The sequence below is a fragment of the Topomyia yanbarensis genome, chromosome 3 (genome assembly GCF_030247195.1).
Source record: "Topomyia yanbarensis strain Yona2022 chromosome 3, ASM3024719v1, whole genome shotgun sequence".
NCBI lineage: Eukaryota > Metazoa > Arthropoda > Insecta > Diptera > Culicidae > Topomyia > Topomyia yanbarensis.
In genome coordinates this window covers 179,986,021-180,000,765 of record NC_080672.1, presented here as the reverse complement: position 1 = coordinate 180,000,765, position 14,745 = coordinate 179,986,021, and the positions used below count along the sequence as shown (strand labels likewise).

The 14,745-nt window shown below is 38.5% G+C and overlaps 1 protein-coding gene and 1 long non-coding RNA gene across 2 annotated transcripts in view; both read right to left on the bottom strand.

The window, feature by feature from the left end:
* LOC131693764 (peroxisomal membrane protein PEX13) overlaps window positions 1-3,030 on the bottom strand; it is a 52,518-nt gene extending 49,488 nt beyond the window's left edge. The window contains exon 1 of the mRNA XM_058981888.1: window positions 2,703-3,030. Within this exon, the coding sequence (XP_058837871.1) occupies window positions 2,703-2,743 (41 nt within the window). The 5' untranslated portion in view covers window positions 2,744-3,030. The remainder of the gene's footprint in view (window positions 1-2,702) is intronic.
* Window positions 3,031-6,847: 3,817 nt separating this feature from the next.
* On the bottom strand, window positions 6,848-8,135 carry LOC131693770 (uncharacterized). Its single transcript, XR_009306318.1, has 2 exons — window positions 7,877-8,135; window positions 6,848-7,815 (listed from the first exon to the last, which is right to left on the bottom strand). It is a non-coding gene; the product is annotated as an uncharacterized LOC131693770 (long non-coding RNA).
* Window positions 8,136-14,745: the final 6,610 nt, after the last annotated feature.

Genomic DNA, 14,745 nt, shown 5'->3' with positions numbered 1-14,745 from the left:
ACATTCTAACTTGAATCGGTTGTGTCACCGGAGCCGGAATACGAATTAGAACCAGCCAGCATTCCGGCTGAGCTTAACTGGGAAGTTTGGTAAGATTTAATTTGGAAAAAAAAATTTCTGGCAACGCCCCAGCACCCCGTTGAATTCTAACAATTTCACCACCTGGGAGCCAAGTTGACGATATGAAATGAACTTTGTTTACTTTCGACAAGTTTTGTTTCGAGCCAACAACATCCAGCCGTGGTGATCACCCAAAATTTAGGAATCACCTAAGGTGATCACCTTTATTGTCACCTAGGATAGAATCCGCCAGCTGGCTTCTTCTTATATTTTACTAATCCCTGTTGAAAACGACATACCCCCACTCGACCAATGTTGCCAAAATATTTGTTTTGTTTCGGTAGTATATTTGTTCTGATTAAAATATTCTATATCTCGACAAACATATAATTACGGCCTAAAAGCCAACTGTCAAAATCCACTTTGAATGGAAATTCCAGACAAACCGTTACTAATCAAACACAGTTCACAACAGTTTATGAAAGAGAAAACTTTTCTCTTTCATTTACTACCAACATCTGCGATTGGCGTGTAACGGTTTGTCCGGAATTTCCATTCAAAGTGGATTTTGACAGTTGGCTTTTAGGCCGTAATCATATGTTTGTCGAAATATTATGTACCAATTCCATGCTTCTGGAAAAATCAAAAATTTAGTCTTTATATCCACATTCAAATGATCATAACGTTTTTTTCCATCGGAATACAGCAAAACAAAATAATATATATTCGTTGTTGGACATTACGAAAAATATCTTCATGCCTCTTCATTTTTGTAAGTTGCTTTGGGAGCGTTCATAAACCACGTAGACCGAAATTTGAGAATTTTTAACCACGCCCCCCCCCCCCCCCTAGTAGACCTTAGTAGACTTTTACCAACCCTCTTCCCCCCCCCCCCGCCAAAAGTCTACGCAGACTTAATTTTTTTTTATTCGCAGGAAATGTGTATTTAGCAAGAAGCACATTATAATGTTCAATTAAAAATAAGCGTTCAGATTTATTTCAAGCTTTTTAAATATTAAAGAAAGATTTTTCACATTGGTTTTTTGTCTATGATTGATCAAATCAATTAATACCGACTCAAGGTGCTTTCCAACGTTTGTGTAGCGGAATACTTCTTTTCAAGGTTATTCTCTCAAATATATGTAAAAAGATACATTGCTATAACTAGTTTAAATTTTGGCCGAAGTGCGACCTACACCAACAATGCAGAATTGCTAAAAACTTTTTGAGCCTTACTGGTGCATTCAAAATTGTTAAATTATAAGAAACAATTACAAATTAATACTGTCGATGTGTACTATCATCTAGACTAAAATAATAAACCAAACATGCACACAAATTTAACTTTTCGTGAACAAATTTCAATATTCCTAAGATAATAAGATAATATAAATTGCATTATTGGATTAAGCGAACGAAGCTATTTAAATCTTCCCAAAAATATTTATATTTCTTATGTAATTAATAGCCGTATCACCTTAGAGTATTATCGCAAAGTATCAAAGTTTAACTACGAATATTTTCGAAGATAAATATAGTAGAGCCGGTTTGCACGGGGTTGCATAGGGTCAAGACGTAAAATTTAACGGGTGTTTAAAGATTTTGAAACCAGTGTAAATGATTGCAAGAGAAACTGATTAACTCGAGTAAACACTTTGTTGTAGAAGTTTAACTACACTACTGCTTTAACCACCGAAATTATTAAACAAAAAAAAAAATAATCTAGGTATTGTTAAAAATCTTTGTTTTGTTGTTACAATGCTTAACTTTGAACATTTTTTAACTTTTTATGGCTCATGCATTTAATGGTCCATGCATGTCTGCTAACTAGTGGTGCTTCAGATGATTTCACAGTCAAAATCTTCCGACGAGAGGAATTTTTGGCGATCGTCTTTGGAACTGTCATTTTGTATTATTCCCAGATCAAAACTATATCAAAATATACGCAAGAAACAAAAACGTGTGAGGTTGTCCAAAAAAAATCGTGGGTTCTGGATTGAGTGGTCGCTTAACGAGTAATTACCTCAATAGTGTACTCTGAAGTTTCTGCATAAATACTGAATAGACCGATATTTTGAATACAACTCTCTTTAAATCCCATTCATAATTAGTAATACGAGAATAACAAAAAATAAAAGTCTACGTAGACTTTTTCAAAGTACCCGCCTCCCCCTCGTAGACAAACGTAGACTTTTGCCAGACCCCCCCCCCTATGAGTCTACGTGAGTTAACGGTGAAGCCACGCGAATCAGGTGCTGACGTCGAAGTTCCTCGAGACAACCGGCAAACATCGCAATCGCCAAGCCAGGCATTTTTGTTAGACGACGACAACGTGCGACCCAATCGATGGCAACGTGTGACCGGATGGATGGCACCACCGCGAGGATTGCAGGGTTAGCAGTATTGAACTGTAGTTAGGGCCAATTAATTGAAATACATTCATTCGATGTGGAACGGTAGAGTAGTGTAGTTGTATTTTTTAAAAAGAGTATCACAAACTCTTTTTCTTAACTCGTAGTTTATGAACGGCCCCTTTCTGAGTCAAGGACTAACTTTCTCCCTGTTTGCTCAGTACTTCCAATTTACTCGGTACTGGAACAAAGATAATTTTTCCATGAAGTTCAAAATATTTTCATACTTACGCTACACAGCCTGTTGATTTCGAAAAGAGGCATTTCCGCATTATTCCGCACACAGAACAGAATCCACGATAACCGCGCTACCGGATCTCTCGGGAACTTCAGTTCTGGATAATATGTTTGATTTCGTCTGCCAAATAATGCCTGCAATTCATAATTACAGACGGATGTTATAGAAAGAAAGCGGTATCTCGAGAAAACAAAAAAATCAACACAGTTAACAATCGTCGTTTGATATCACAATATGACAACACTTCCAAGCAGCCATTTAGTACTTTTAGTTTCCAAGCCGAAGGTTTGCCTATGTCACGTCCAATCACGAGCTGGTTCAGAATTGGTTCTAAAACAAAGGACAGAGCTGGCGGATCCTATCCTAGATTGTCACCGACTCTGTGATGGCTGGATGTTGTTGGCTCGAATCAAAACTTGTCGAAAGTAAACAAAGTTCATTTCATATCGTCAACCTGGCGCCCAGGTGGTGAAATCAACGGGGTGCTGGAGCGTTGCCAAAAATTTTTTATTTCCAGATTAAATTTTACTAAACTTCCCAGTTTAACTCAGCCGGAATGCTGGCTGGATCTAATTCGTATTCCGGCTCCGGTGACACAACCGATTCAAGTTAGAATGTTTAAGGGGTACCATTTCGATGCGGCTTAGCTGCATAACCGAGGCCCGGGCGAGGTGGCCACCGACCCGCCATCGGAAGCAAGCGAACCTGTGATCCACTCGTTTGCCCGGCTTACTCAAACATAGGGGCTATCCCTAGTTTAAGTCCGACTGAGCGGTAGTGAAGTCGGACAGCACGCGCAAAAGCGATGTGGCGTAGCCACATTGGGTGCTGGACACAAAATAAAATTGGCATCGCTAGCAAAAGGTAAACACAAATGAACACTCCGGATGAACCTATCGTCAATTGACATTTCGACGAGTTTTGATTCGAGCCAATAATATGGGCCCCTCTGTGATTGAGCTAACCTCACCCAAATATCACCAGCAGGGATGCCTGATAATATTTTGTGAAATCTTTCGCAGCCTATGTAAAAATCTGTGCGAATCTGTGTTAAGGAAAATATACGTTTCTCTCAAAACAAGAAGTGGCGGCCTTTTTTAGTTTTGTCAAATATTGACAAATTTGTGCATTATAACAGAAAACTGTAGAAATCTGTTCATTGAAACAGAAAACTGTGGAAATCTGTGCAGTAAATAGAAAATCTGTGAAACACAGATTAATCCGTGCACCTGGCATTGACCACCAGTCGTTGAACGCCATCATTATTCATTATAGGTGTTTACCAAAGAGAATAGTGAAAGAGACGAAGAGTGAAAATCAGTCAAAACGGCAACACTCCCTTTATGATGATTTCAACACTAGAATTTTGGCAACCGCTTCCACAGGCAGCACTTTACATGACTCCTATTATATTTTGAAAACAAACCGTATGTCGATCGTTGGATGTGTTTATCAAACGATGCGCATTTCGAAACAAAGAGATGAAATAATTCTAAAGCTTGTTTTTACTCATACATATACTCTAGAATGCACCTCACAATCACGATTGAACCAAATTCTGGCGAAAATTGAAATTTCTTTTTTAATAGATGTACAATACTTATCTCCTCCAACTCAGGCATGAGTAATGTTTATTTACATTGCACGATTGGTCTGCTTAATAAGGTATTTGTGGCTTCACTCTATTCGTCTCTTTCCCTATTCTCTTTGGTGTTTACTAGAGTCTGTATGCAATATAGAGTCCCGTACAGAGGAATGCGCAACACTGCGTAGAATACAGACTATTTATTTTTTTCTGGCAACCGGAATATTTGCTGTAACTTTGAGTGACTTTGATCAAATTACAAAATAGATTCATACTCAATGAAAAATTAAACAATAGACCTTTCTCGCCCGACCTAACCCCCTTTTTCTTATTTTTATTCAAAAGACTACACATTTTTAAGAATATTGCCGTTGAAATGAGACTATTTGGAGCTATCGTGATTTTTTAACGATTTTTTTAAATTTGAAAAATGCAAGAATGTTGAGTATTTTTTTCACCTTTGCAAGAGTGGTGGGACTCAAAATGTGTGTTTTGGCAACACTGTTTTGTATATTTTTGCTTGAGTTCCTGGCAACGCGGCAAATGAAGTGGTGAGTCGCGGTACAAAGTTCATTGATTATGTAAACAAACTAAAATGAACCTCTCGGTGGAGAACATTGCATGATAATGTTTAACCTCACTTTTTTGACAGTTCAGAAAGATTGTTTACATGGTCTTGGAATTTTTGTTGATTCGATCATAGTATGAGAAACTTGGTTTGGTTCGCTGCCAAATGTTAACACTTTCCAAACAAGGTCGCTCAGCTGTAATTTTTTATTTGATGTCGGCATCATACATTATTCCGTTAAATTTAACATTTTTACTTCTCTTGTACATGATTCATTGAAGAAGTAAGGAATTTCTAGCCAAACATTTGAAAAAGGCCTACTGCCAAATGCAAACAAATCGAATTTTCATGTTCTCTATTAAAATCCTGGGACAAAACCTGTGGATAGATGTTTTCACAGAGAACAGACGTCCATCTTCAGCATTCAACTTGTGTAAAATCTCTAACGGTTTCGAAGGTAGTTTGGATATCTAAACCAGGTGCGCTACTGTCGTCATGTTTTTTGTGGCTGAGTGCGACAGAATTGACAGCGGTTATTCCTCTACCCAGTCAAACTACTCCGGAACCGATTCGGACTTCCAGCATGAATTCCAGCTCAAATGCATCAACCGATAGAGTCGCAATCGGTTGTTTTCTTTGAGCTAGATTCCATGCAGAATCCATCCAGGATTTCGAACCGGTTCCGTTTACATGTCTACACACACATTACGTGTTTACACACGTTTTTTAAATATTTTTGTTCGATCATGGATGTCTGTTCTCTGTGATGTTTTCTTTTTCATTTTTTCTGTTCATTTGATCACTTGTCTTGCATAGCCACTCTTTCTTCCTCACATATTTTAAATGGAATGGCTACATTTGACAGTTTCCCCTCACTGCATTTGACGGTTCCCTTTGGCTGCATTTGACAGCTCCCCCTGGCTGCAATAGACATTAGGTTTTTTCGTATCCATACGTCACGTCCCAGTTAAAAACTATCTATCTGACCATGTGCATAAACATAACGCAACAATGGATTATGGAGAATTTTGATAATGATTTTATAACAGATTATAAAAGGGCCCGGCTGATATAAAAATCCTAACTAGCAATACGCTTATTATAAAATGATTATAAAGGATTATTGTAACTGATTCCAAAAGGATTATATAGGCAGTGAAATACGTACACAATGAATGAAGGGGAGTGTCTGATGTAAACAATTTGCGCAATCAAACTAAATAAAACAGTATTAAATTTTTAAATAGAATTATAATGAATTCGACCAAAACTTCTTTTGCCTTTTTCTCAAGGTTTACGTTTGGCAGTGACCCTTTTCAAATGTTTCAAATGTTTGGGTAGAATTTAGATTATTTTATCGTTGTTACGATCAATTTCATTTGGTTTGTTTTGTTCACAATGTTAGTCGCAGAGCATTTTGGTGATCTATGGCAATTGAAGACCTTTACACCCCATACTAGGTCCGCTCCTGTTGCAGTTGTTTCGCCCCGTCCGGCACCGAGTCAACCGATGTCCAGCCTGCGCCGCACTCGTCTGTCGCTATGGCAATGGCAGGGACTTGGATTGAAAACCAAAATGTCAGCTACAGCTGGTGGTGTTGCCGCAATCGGTTTGCCTTCGGCCACGTTGGACATTCGGCTAACGGGAATATTCAGCGATTCCGATTCGAAGGAAGCAGCGCAAGTAGCAGACTGCTTCGGTTCAACAATACGCTCCGGTATCGGACGAAGCTAACACTCCGGCAGGACGAAGGTTTCAATGAGGGGCTTAGGCATAAGTAGCAGAGTCCTTGTACTTACTGCTTGTCGCGTGAACAATTCCGACGAAACCACTGCCGCTCTCGCCAAGTTTGATCACCGTGATAAGTGCGACGTCAGCGGTATAGTGCCAGGAATAGTCGAGAAGAGTGCCAGGACTGACTTGCCGAGAGCTACAAGATTAAATAGCAGGGCGTCTTTAAAGTGACCGTAGTATAGCATAGAGGCTTTAGGCAGATGATTTATTCAGCAGAATAAGATAGCAAAATTACACAAAACATAAGAGCTAGCTGCCGAAGTGAATCCACACACATCGTCACCTACAGAGGCAAGCAATATTGGAACGCAGCGAAATTCCTCACAATGATTTGATCTCGTTAGATGAAATTCCAGGAAGTACAATTTTCATAGCATAATTTAATCGACCGAAATTGTAGTCCTCAGTCGAGAGAGAGACTGATAGAGTAGCATCAGCTAGGAATTTTCTTTCGAAAGCTAGCAGCGGTTTCGCGTATCCTGCACTAAGTAGAGAGCGTTAAGACAGATCTCCGAAGCATGTCAAGTGCTAAAACGTCGCATCTATGACCAGTACGACAAGGACGGTCTGTTGACCAACGGTTCCGTCCGGTACCACCATAACACACGGCACCGGCGACACATATATTCACAACATACTAATTACTTATCCTTCAGAAAAAGTAAATAAATTGACTATGAAATCTATCATTCGCTGCCTAGTTATTTCGTGCCAATTTGAACAAGACAACAGTTGCAGATAGCTTTATTGCGGTGCCAAAATTAATGCAACTCGGGATATAATATAAATTTACATATAATTTCTCCACCCTGATATTCTACCAGAATATATAATGCTCTGCATTATTATCACTCCAATCAAATCCTTCTTACTCCTTGTCGTCAGTGCCGAGCGCTATTTTGCATTTTCCGGCTAAATCAACGACAATGCGATAGTCGACGAAACTTTTACTGTAATGGAACTTGAACACGAATAATAAATTATTGTTCCATTCGAAAGCGATAACCTTGTTGTCCTCATGTTTGCAGCTATCATACGCTGGTAGGCATTCTGACCAATGGAAACGTTCTTCGATATGGGCATTGAACGATCAAAATCATTTCAACAACTTATCATCCACCGAATTCGTTACCTATAAAGTTCAGGTAAACTTCACCACCTAAAAATGAACAATCAATCGGATCATCTTGTTAGGAATTAACCCACGAGAAAAAACAAACAAATGTGTACAAATCCTTATCCATCATCCAGAAAGCAATCGTTTTATAACCCAATGCTTGATCTTTCGATTCAGCATATGCCACCGGGTTTTACATCCAGCGCCGATTGGTCAATGTATGAACCAGGCTACCATTGTTCCAATCCTCATCACTCTTGAGTTGATATTCTTTCAAAGAGCATCGAAAGTATTCAAGTAATGTAAATTTTAAAAGTCCGTGTAAACAAATCTTAGGTAAACAAGCACACCGAGGGCCCATATTATTGGCTCGAATCAAAACTCGTCGAAATGTCAATTGACGATAGGTTCATCCGGAGTGTTCATTTGTGTTTACATTTTGCTAGCGTTGCCAATTTTATTTTGTGTCCAGCACCCAATGTGGCTACGCCACATCGCTTTTGCGCGTGCTGTCCGACTTCGCTACCGCTCAGTCGGACTTAAACTAGGGATAGCCCCTATGTTTGAGTAAGCCGGGCAAACGAGTGGATCACAGGTTCGCTTGCTTCCGATGGCGGGTCGGTGGCCACCTCGTCCGGCGGATCCTCAGCGGCTTTGCGCCGCTTCGGTTCCTAGGCCTCGGTTATGCGGCTAAGCCGCATCGAAAAGGTACCCCTTAAACATTCTAACTTGAATCGGTTGTGTCACCGGAGCCAGAATACGAATTAGAACCAGCCTGCATTCCGACTGAGTTAAACTGGGAAGTTTAGTAAAATTGAATCTGGAAATAAATTTTTTTTGGCAACGCTCCAGCACTCCGTTGATTTCACCACCTGGGCGCCAGGTTGACGATATGAAATGAACTTTGTTTACTTTCGACAAGTTTTGATTCGAGCCAACAACATCCAGCCATTTTTTCAATTGATCACGCAGAAAAAAGATTTGTAGGTTCCATAAAATTACACGCAAAAGAATTGTGCATGTTTGATTCTATAAATTATTTCTTCATTTTTATTCGATAAAATTTTTTTATTGTGGACCAAGGAATTTATTAAACCAAACTTAATTTTTTGGTTAGATCAACCAAAATATCCTTTGAATCAATCTTACAAGTTTTGTTATCTGTGCTTTTCGAAGATCGACAACATTATTGTTTGTTCCAAACAAACCAGTGATTCTAACAAAAGCATGCAGCTAATTGATTCAAAAGGACTGAATGCATTACATCAACAGTCCTTGTTGAATTGAAACAAATAAAAAATAAAAGTTGCTACGAAGAAGAAAACTTTTTCCACGTGCGTCAATGCTGGAGAAATTCGCTATTTTTAAATCAGGGAATTCAGATTTCGGTAAATTCTTATAGTGCTCAGATTTTCCGGACTCGAAGGGCGCAAGTGCAGCTTGAAAATAATCATGATGTCGCACAAAGGTTAGTGAATAAATTAATTCGAATGCACACGGTGCGTTTTTTGGTGCCTTCCTGTATTCCAGGACTCAAACAAAACACCCTGTGTGGCTTAAAAACGACAATCACAGAACTGAAAACACGTCACCGCACCAGAGATAAATAATACCCGTTCGAGAGGGCAGTTTCCTGTACTTCACCATCTCTGGTCCAACAGGAAGACACAGCGTATTCGTGCGCCTTCTGCAATCTTTTTGGAAAAGCCGAGACTGAAGCACTACATTATAGCGCATATCTGGAATAAACCACGCGCACGGCCAAAGGTACTACATAAAGGGAGGGTGATTGAAATCGTATGCGCTGCATATAATAAAATTTCATTTCATTCCAAGCAAACCTACTCCGGAACAGGTTTGGAATCCTTTGGTTCCTATTAAAGAATAGGCATATTTTATATAAAAAAAAATTGGTTTTGCTTCAATATTTGCTATGCATTGATTCAAATATTTGTTATGTTAAAAACAATAAAAGATATTATTTGATTTAACAAAAATGTTTTTTGTATTGAACATTTGACATGCATTGATCCAAATATTTTATAAGTTTTATTCAACAAAACGAGCTCATTGATTCAACAAAGTTGTTTGTTGTTTCGATTGTTGTTATGATAAAATCAATAAAAAAATTTGTTGGTCCAACTATTTTCCATGTTTGATCCAATAAATTCTTCAGAATTATTTCAACAATTATTTTATGTATATAAACATGTATTTTTATTGAACACAGAACAACTTGGTAAATTTATTATTTCAACCCTCATATTATTTGACATTAAAAATTATTTTTCTGCGTGTATGCATTAAATTCAATAAATTAAATTATTGGTCGGGAGACAATAAAATTATTTATTGAATTCAATAAAATTTATTTATTGTTTCAATAAAACAAAATTATCGTTCCGTTTTTCAATAATTATTTTATTGAAATTAAAAGAAAATTATTGATACTAAAAATGTATTTATTGAAAGCAAAAATTTGTTGTTGTTCTAATAAAAAAAAATATTTTCAAACCAATGAGTTTGTTTGTTAAAGTGATAAACAATAAATGATTGGATTCAATAACACATATTTTTGGCTTAAATATGCTAATTTTTTCTGCGTGATCTTTTAGGATTGATGTTTGACAACGATTTTTTTTAAACTAAAGGATCGATCTGGCAAAATCCTTTTTATTTCAATCTGGTGGTATTTGTGGTGTGAAGAAATGGACGCTTGATGAACAAAAGTTTTAGTAAATTTTACTTATCTAGTGTACATGGCACGAATGTTATCGTTGATAACGACATTATTTTTCGTGGATGAAACGAAATGATTCGTTTATTTCAATAAATGTTTGTGTATATTACGAACAACTTCGTTGGTCGCACGAATTCATTTCGTTCATCTTATAAAAGTTTTCGTATTTATCATGTTCATATTTTTTCATTCGATCTTTTGGGATCGATGTTTGACAACACCGATTTTTTTAAATTAAAAAACAGATCTGTGAAAATCGATTTTACTGTGGTATGAAGAAATGGCCGCTTGATGAACGATGGTTTCCGTAAATTTTATTTATTTAGTGTACATTGCACGAATGTTGTTGAAAACTACATTACCATTCGTGAATGAAACGAAATGTCTTGTTTATTTTAATAAACGTTTGTGTATATTATGAACTATCTCGTTGGTCGCACGAATTTATTTCGTTCATCTAAGAAGAGTTTTCGTATTTAATAGCATATTATTTTGACAGTGCTCCGGCAGAGAAAAACTACAACTTATTCATTCAAAACCAACGAACACTTCGTGATGGCTCAACTGAATCCGTACTGCTCCGGATTCTGGATCAACTGAAAACGAAAGGAGTTCAGGAAATCTTCCTGAAACCGGCGGACACGGATACGGCTACTAAACTATAGCAAGAATGACTCCATATTCCACCTGTATTGAAGCTCTTCTGACGTTGACGGTTTGACGAATGGTGCTCGTAAATATTATAAAGATATTCGTATATAGCAGCGAATAATTCGTTAGCCGAATGAAACTGTTTCGTAATAAGCAAACGAAAGTCATTTCGTGGTTGTCACGAAAAACTTAATAAAAACAAAAGTGTTTCAATAGAACTAATAACGATTCATTATACGTACGAAAAATTCGTATATTTTATGAAAGTTGTCTGTACGAATCTAATTCCTTGCGATTTACGAATATATTCTATCAGTGCATATGCTGCCAAAGGACATGTACTTGAAATACCTTTCACGTACAGCGAATATCCCAATGGCTCAAGTGTTCGTGGAAGCTAAATGGCTCACGGAATCAGGAATCAGTAGCGTCTGGCTCAAATGGCATGTTCCCCATGTTGATCGGAGATTTGTGCCTTGCCAAGAATCGTCTTTTCATCATTTTCCTGATGGGAAGGATTGGGGAAGTGGTAAGGTTAGGGGTAAGGAAAACAACGACACAGAACAATTAAAACAGAGCATTCTGCACCCCTGGAGTGATGCTGAACGATCTGTAGGTGCTACAACAGCAGGAATAAAACTTCCATCCCCCGGAGGGATTTAGAACCTCTACTCAAACAGTGAGCGGATATATCAACACCCCCGAGGTGATATTGAGATAACAGAACGACAACACCCCCGAAGAGATATTGTCATTCAAATACGGCTAAAAAACTATAGCTCTTTACCACACTGGGTTAGGAACAAAAGCATATCCTTAAATTTCAGCTCTCTGTACATAGGTTCATCTATGTATGGAGAACCAATAAACCGGATGCGCAATTGCATTAATACAGGGCAATTGCATATCAAATGATATGATGTTCCGTAATCGGATTCACAAAGATCACATGAATAATACTCGGCGCGCTGAATAGTAGCCATGTGATAATTGAGTTTGCAATGTCCAGTCAGTGCCCTGACCAGAATACTGCAGTTGTGCTTGGAAAAATGCAACAAATTTCTTGACATTTTCGGACTCACATCCGGCAGAAAAGCCTTTGTTTGAACGCAAGTTTGCAAGCTACGCCAATGGTTGGCATGTTCGAATACAGCCCAAGAGCGAATCTTGTGCTTTATCCAACTTATTGACAGTGGTAGAACTGGTTCTGGACCAACGAAATCAGTCGCAGCGCCAGCTCTAGCCAATTCGCCCGCCCATTCATTTCCAGTAATACCGGAATGACCGGGTACCCATAGAAGGTAGATAGCATTTGAAATGCTAAGTTCTTCGATTTGAGTTCGACATGCGATTACTAATCTCGATCTCGAATCTGCCGAACTAAGTGCTTTCAGGGCAGCCTGACTGTCAGAGCAAAAATAGATTCTTTTACCGCAAATTCCCTGTTGAAGTGCGGATTGTACGCCACACAGAATCGCAAAGATTTCTGCTTGGAATACGGTACAGTATCTACCAAGCGAATGAGATTGGTTTAATCTCATCTCATGACAATAGACACCAGCACCGGCTCGGCCCTCCAACAAAGAACCGTCCGTGTAACAAACTACGTATTCTTCAAGTTGTCGCTCCATCCAGCCAGACAGCCATTCCTCACGAAGAGGAATTCTCACATTGAAAGTTTTAGAAGGAAAACTACATGTGAGTGTAAGGTCACTGGGAGCAAGTGTATATTCATCCCAAGTAACCATTTGGGGCCACAGTCTTGTGTGGCTAGTTCCACGATCTATTGGGTTACTGTTCCAGAGCCCAGTAACCTTAAGACGGTATGCACAAAAAAGTGCTTCTTGTTTCAGAAACACATGTAGTGGTTTTATGTTCAAGAGTGCCTCAAGAGCAGCAGTAGGTGTTGTCGAGAACGCACCAGTCATCGCCATCAAGACCATCCTCTGAAGATGGTTTAACTTTGAATGGATTGTCATGACTTCTCCCTTCTGCCAGCAAACAAGGCACCCGTATGCCAGTATTGGTCTAACAATTGTTGTGTAGATCCACTGAATGTACTTGGGTTTGAGTCCCCAAGATTTGCCGAAAGCCCGTCTACATTGGCCAAAGGCCATGCAACCTTTCTTGATCCTGAAATCGATGTGAGCTGTCCAATTAAGTTTTGAGTCGAGAATTACCCCAACGTACTTAACTTGATCTTCGACAATAATTTCAGAGTCAAAAAACTGCAATGGACGAGCTCCGGTTGTAATCCTTCGTTGCGTGAAAAGCACCATTGAGGTTTTATTTGGATTAACTGATAGTCCAACATGAATGCTTTTGTGAAAGTGAATATGGTAACTTGTGTGAAAGAGTGCGTAAACATCAATCGGTTAAATCGTGTGAAATACTTTACTTTTCGTTGAAAACTTTGTGGGCGCCTATTGCTAATCGAAATATCATTCAGATAAGTATAGTGTGTAGTCATACAGACTATTATTGCTCTGTGATTTTCAGATTTCATTTCGCTGCGGCTGGCTTTATAAGCTTGCCCGCAGTGGAAGACGCAGTGTTATATTGTTCTTTGTATTGTCCCGCTTCTCCAGCTGTAGTTTAATTTGCCTATAATGAGCGGCCTGTGTGCAAAGTGTACGAGCACGGTGAGTCTCGCCGAAGGCCTGGTTGTATGTCTTTTTGCGGTGATAAATATCATCAAAAATGTTCCGGGCTAACAAAGGCCATGGTAAATTGGGTGGCTGATAATGCAAGTCTTTGCTACAAGTGTGCGAAGTGTTTATCAGATCAGTCTTCTGGTGTGCAGGATGTTAGTTCGATATCCATTGAGTTGAATAAGAAGATGGAACAATTCGCATCCATTTTTGAGTCTCTCACTGATGCCCGAAAAAACATCGATGTACAGATAAACATCGCAGTAGAAAACGGAATAGAAAAACTGATCAGGTCTTTCAACAACTCTCTCGAGAGTAAATTTGCTAGCTTGGAAAACAGTGTTGCCAAAAAGTTGGAAGATTTGAAAAGTTGTTTAAATGAAAATGTTAAGCGTGAAATTGAATTAGTGAACCGATGTTAATTGAAATAGACGATGATGGAAATAATGACGAGGTTTTTGATAAAAATAGTAAAATTACTTACGCGAATGTTTTGTCGGGAGCTACTGGGACGAATAAAATTAGAACTAGAAGTCAAACGAAACGTAAGGCTCGCCCGGTCATTGTGATTAAACCAGTCGAGCCGTTGCAATCGAGTGACGACACGAGGAATGAATTAAAAAATAAATTAGATCCAAAGGTGCACAAAATTAGCAACTTTAAAAACGGTAAAGATGGCTCGATTATTGTGGAGTGTGCAACTCGGGATAATATTGAATCGGTGAAAGAAAACATTGTAAGCAATCTGGGTGAAAAGTATAATGCTGTTATACCGATACCCGGTAAACCGAAGTTGAAAATAATGGGGATGAGTGATCGATACTCTGAGGAAGTTTTCGTTGACTTATTAAAGAATCAGAATGAGGGCATTCCGGTCGATTATGTTAAAGTTGTTGCCAATTTTGAAAATCCACGCTTCAAGTATAACAA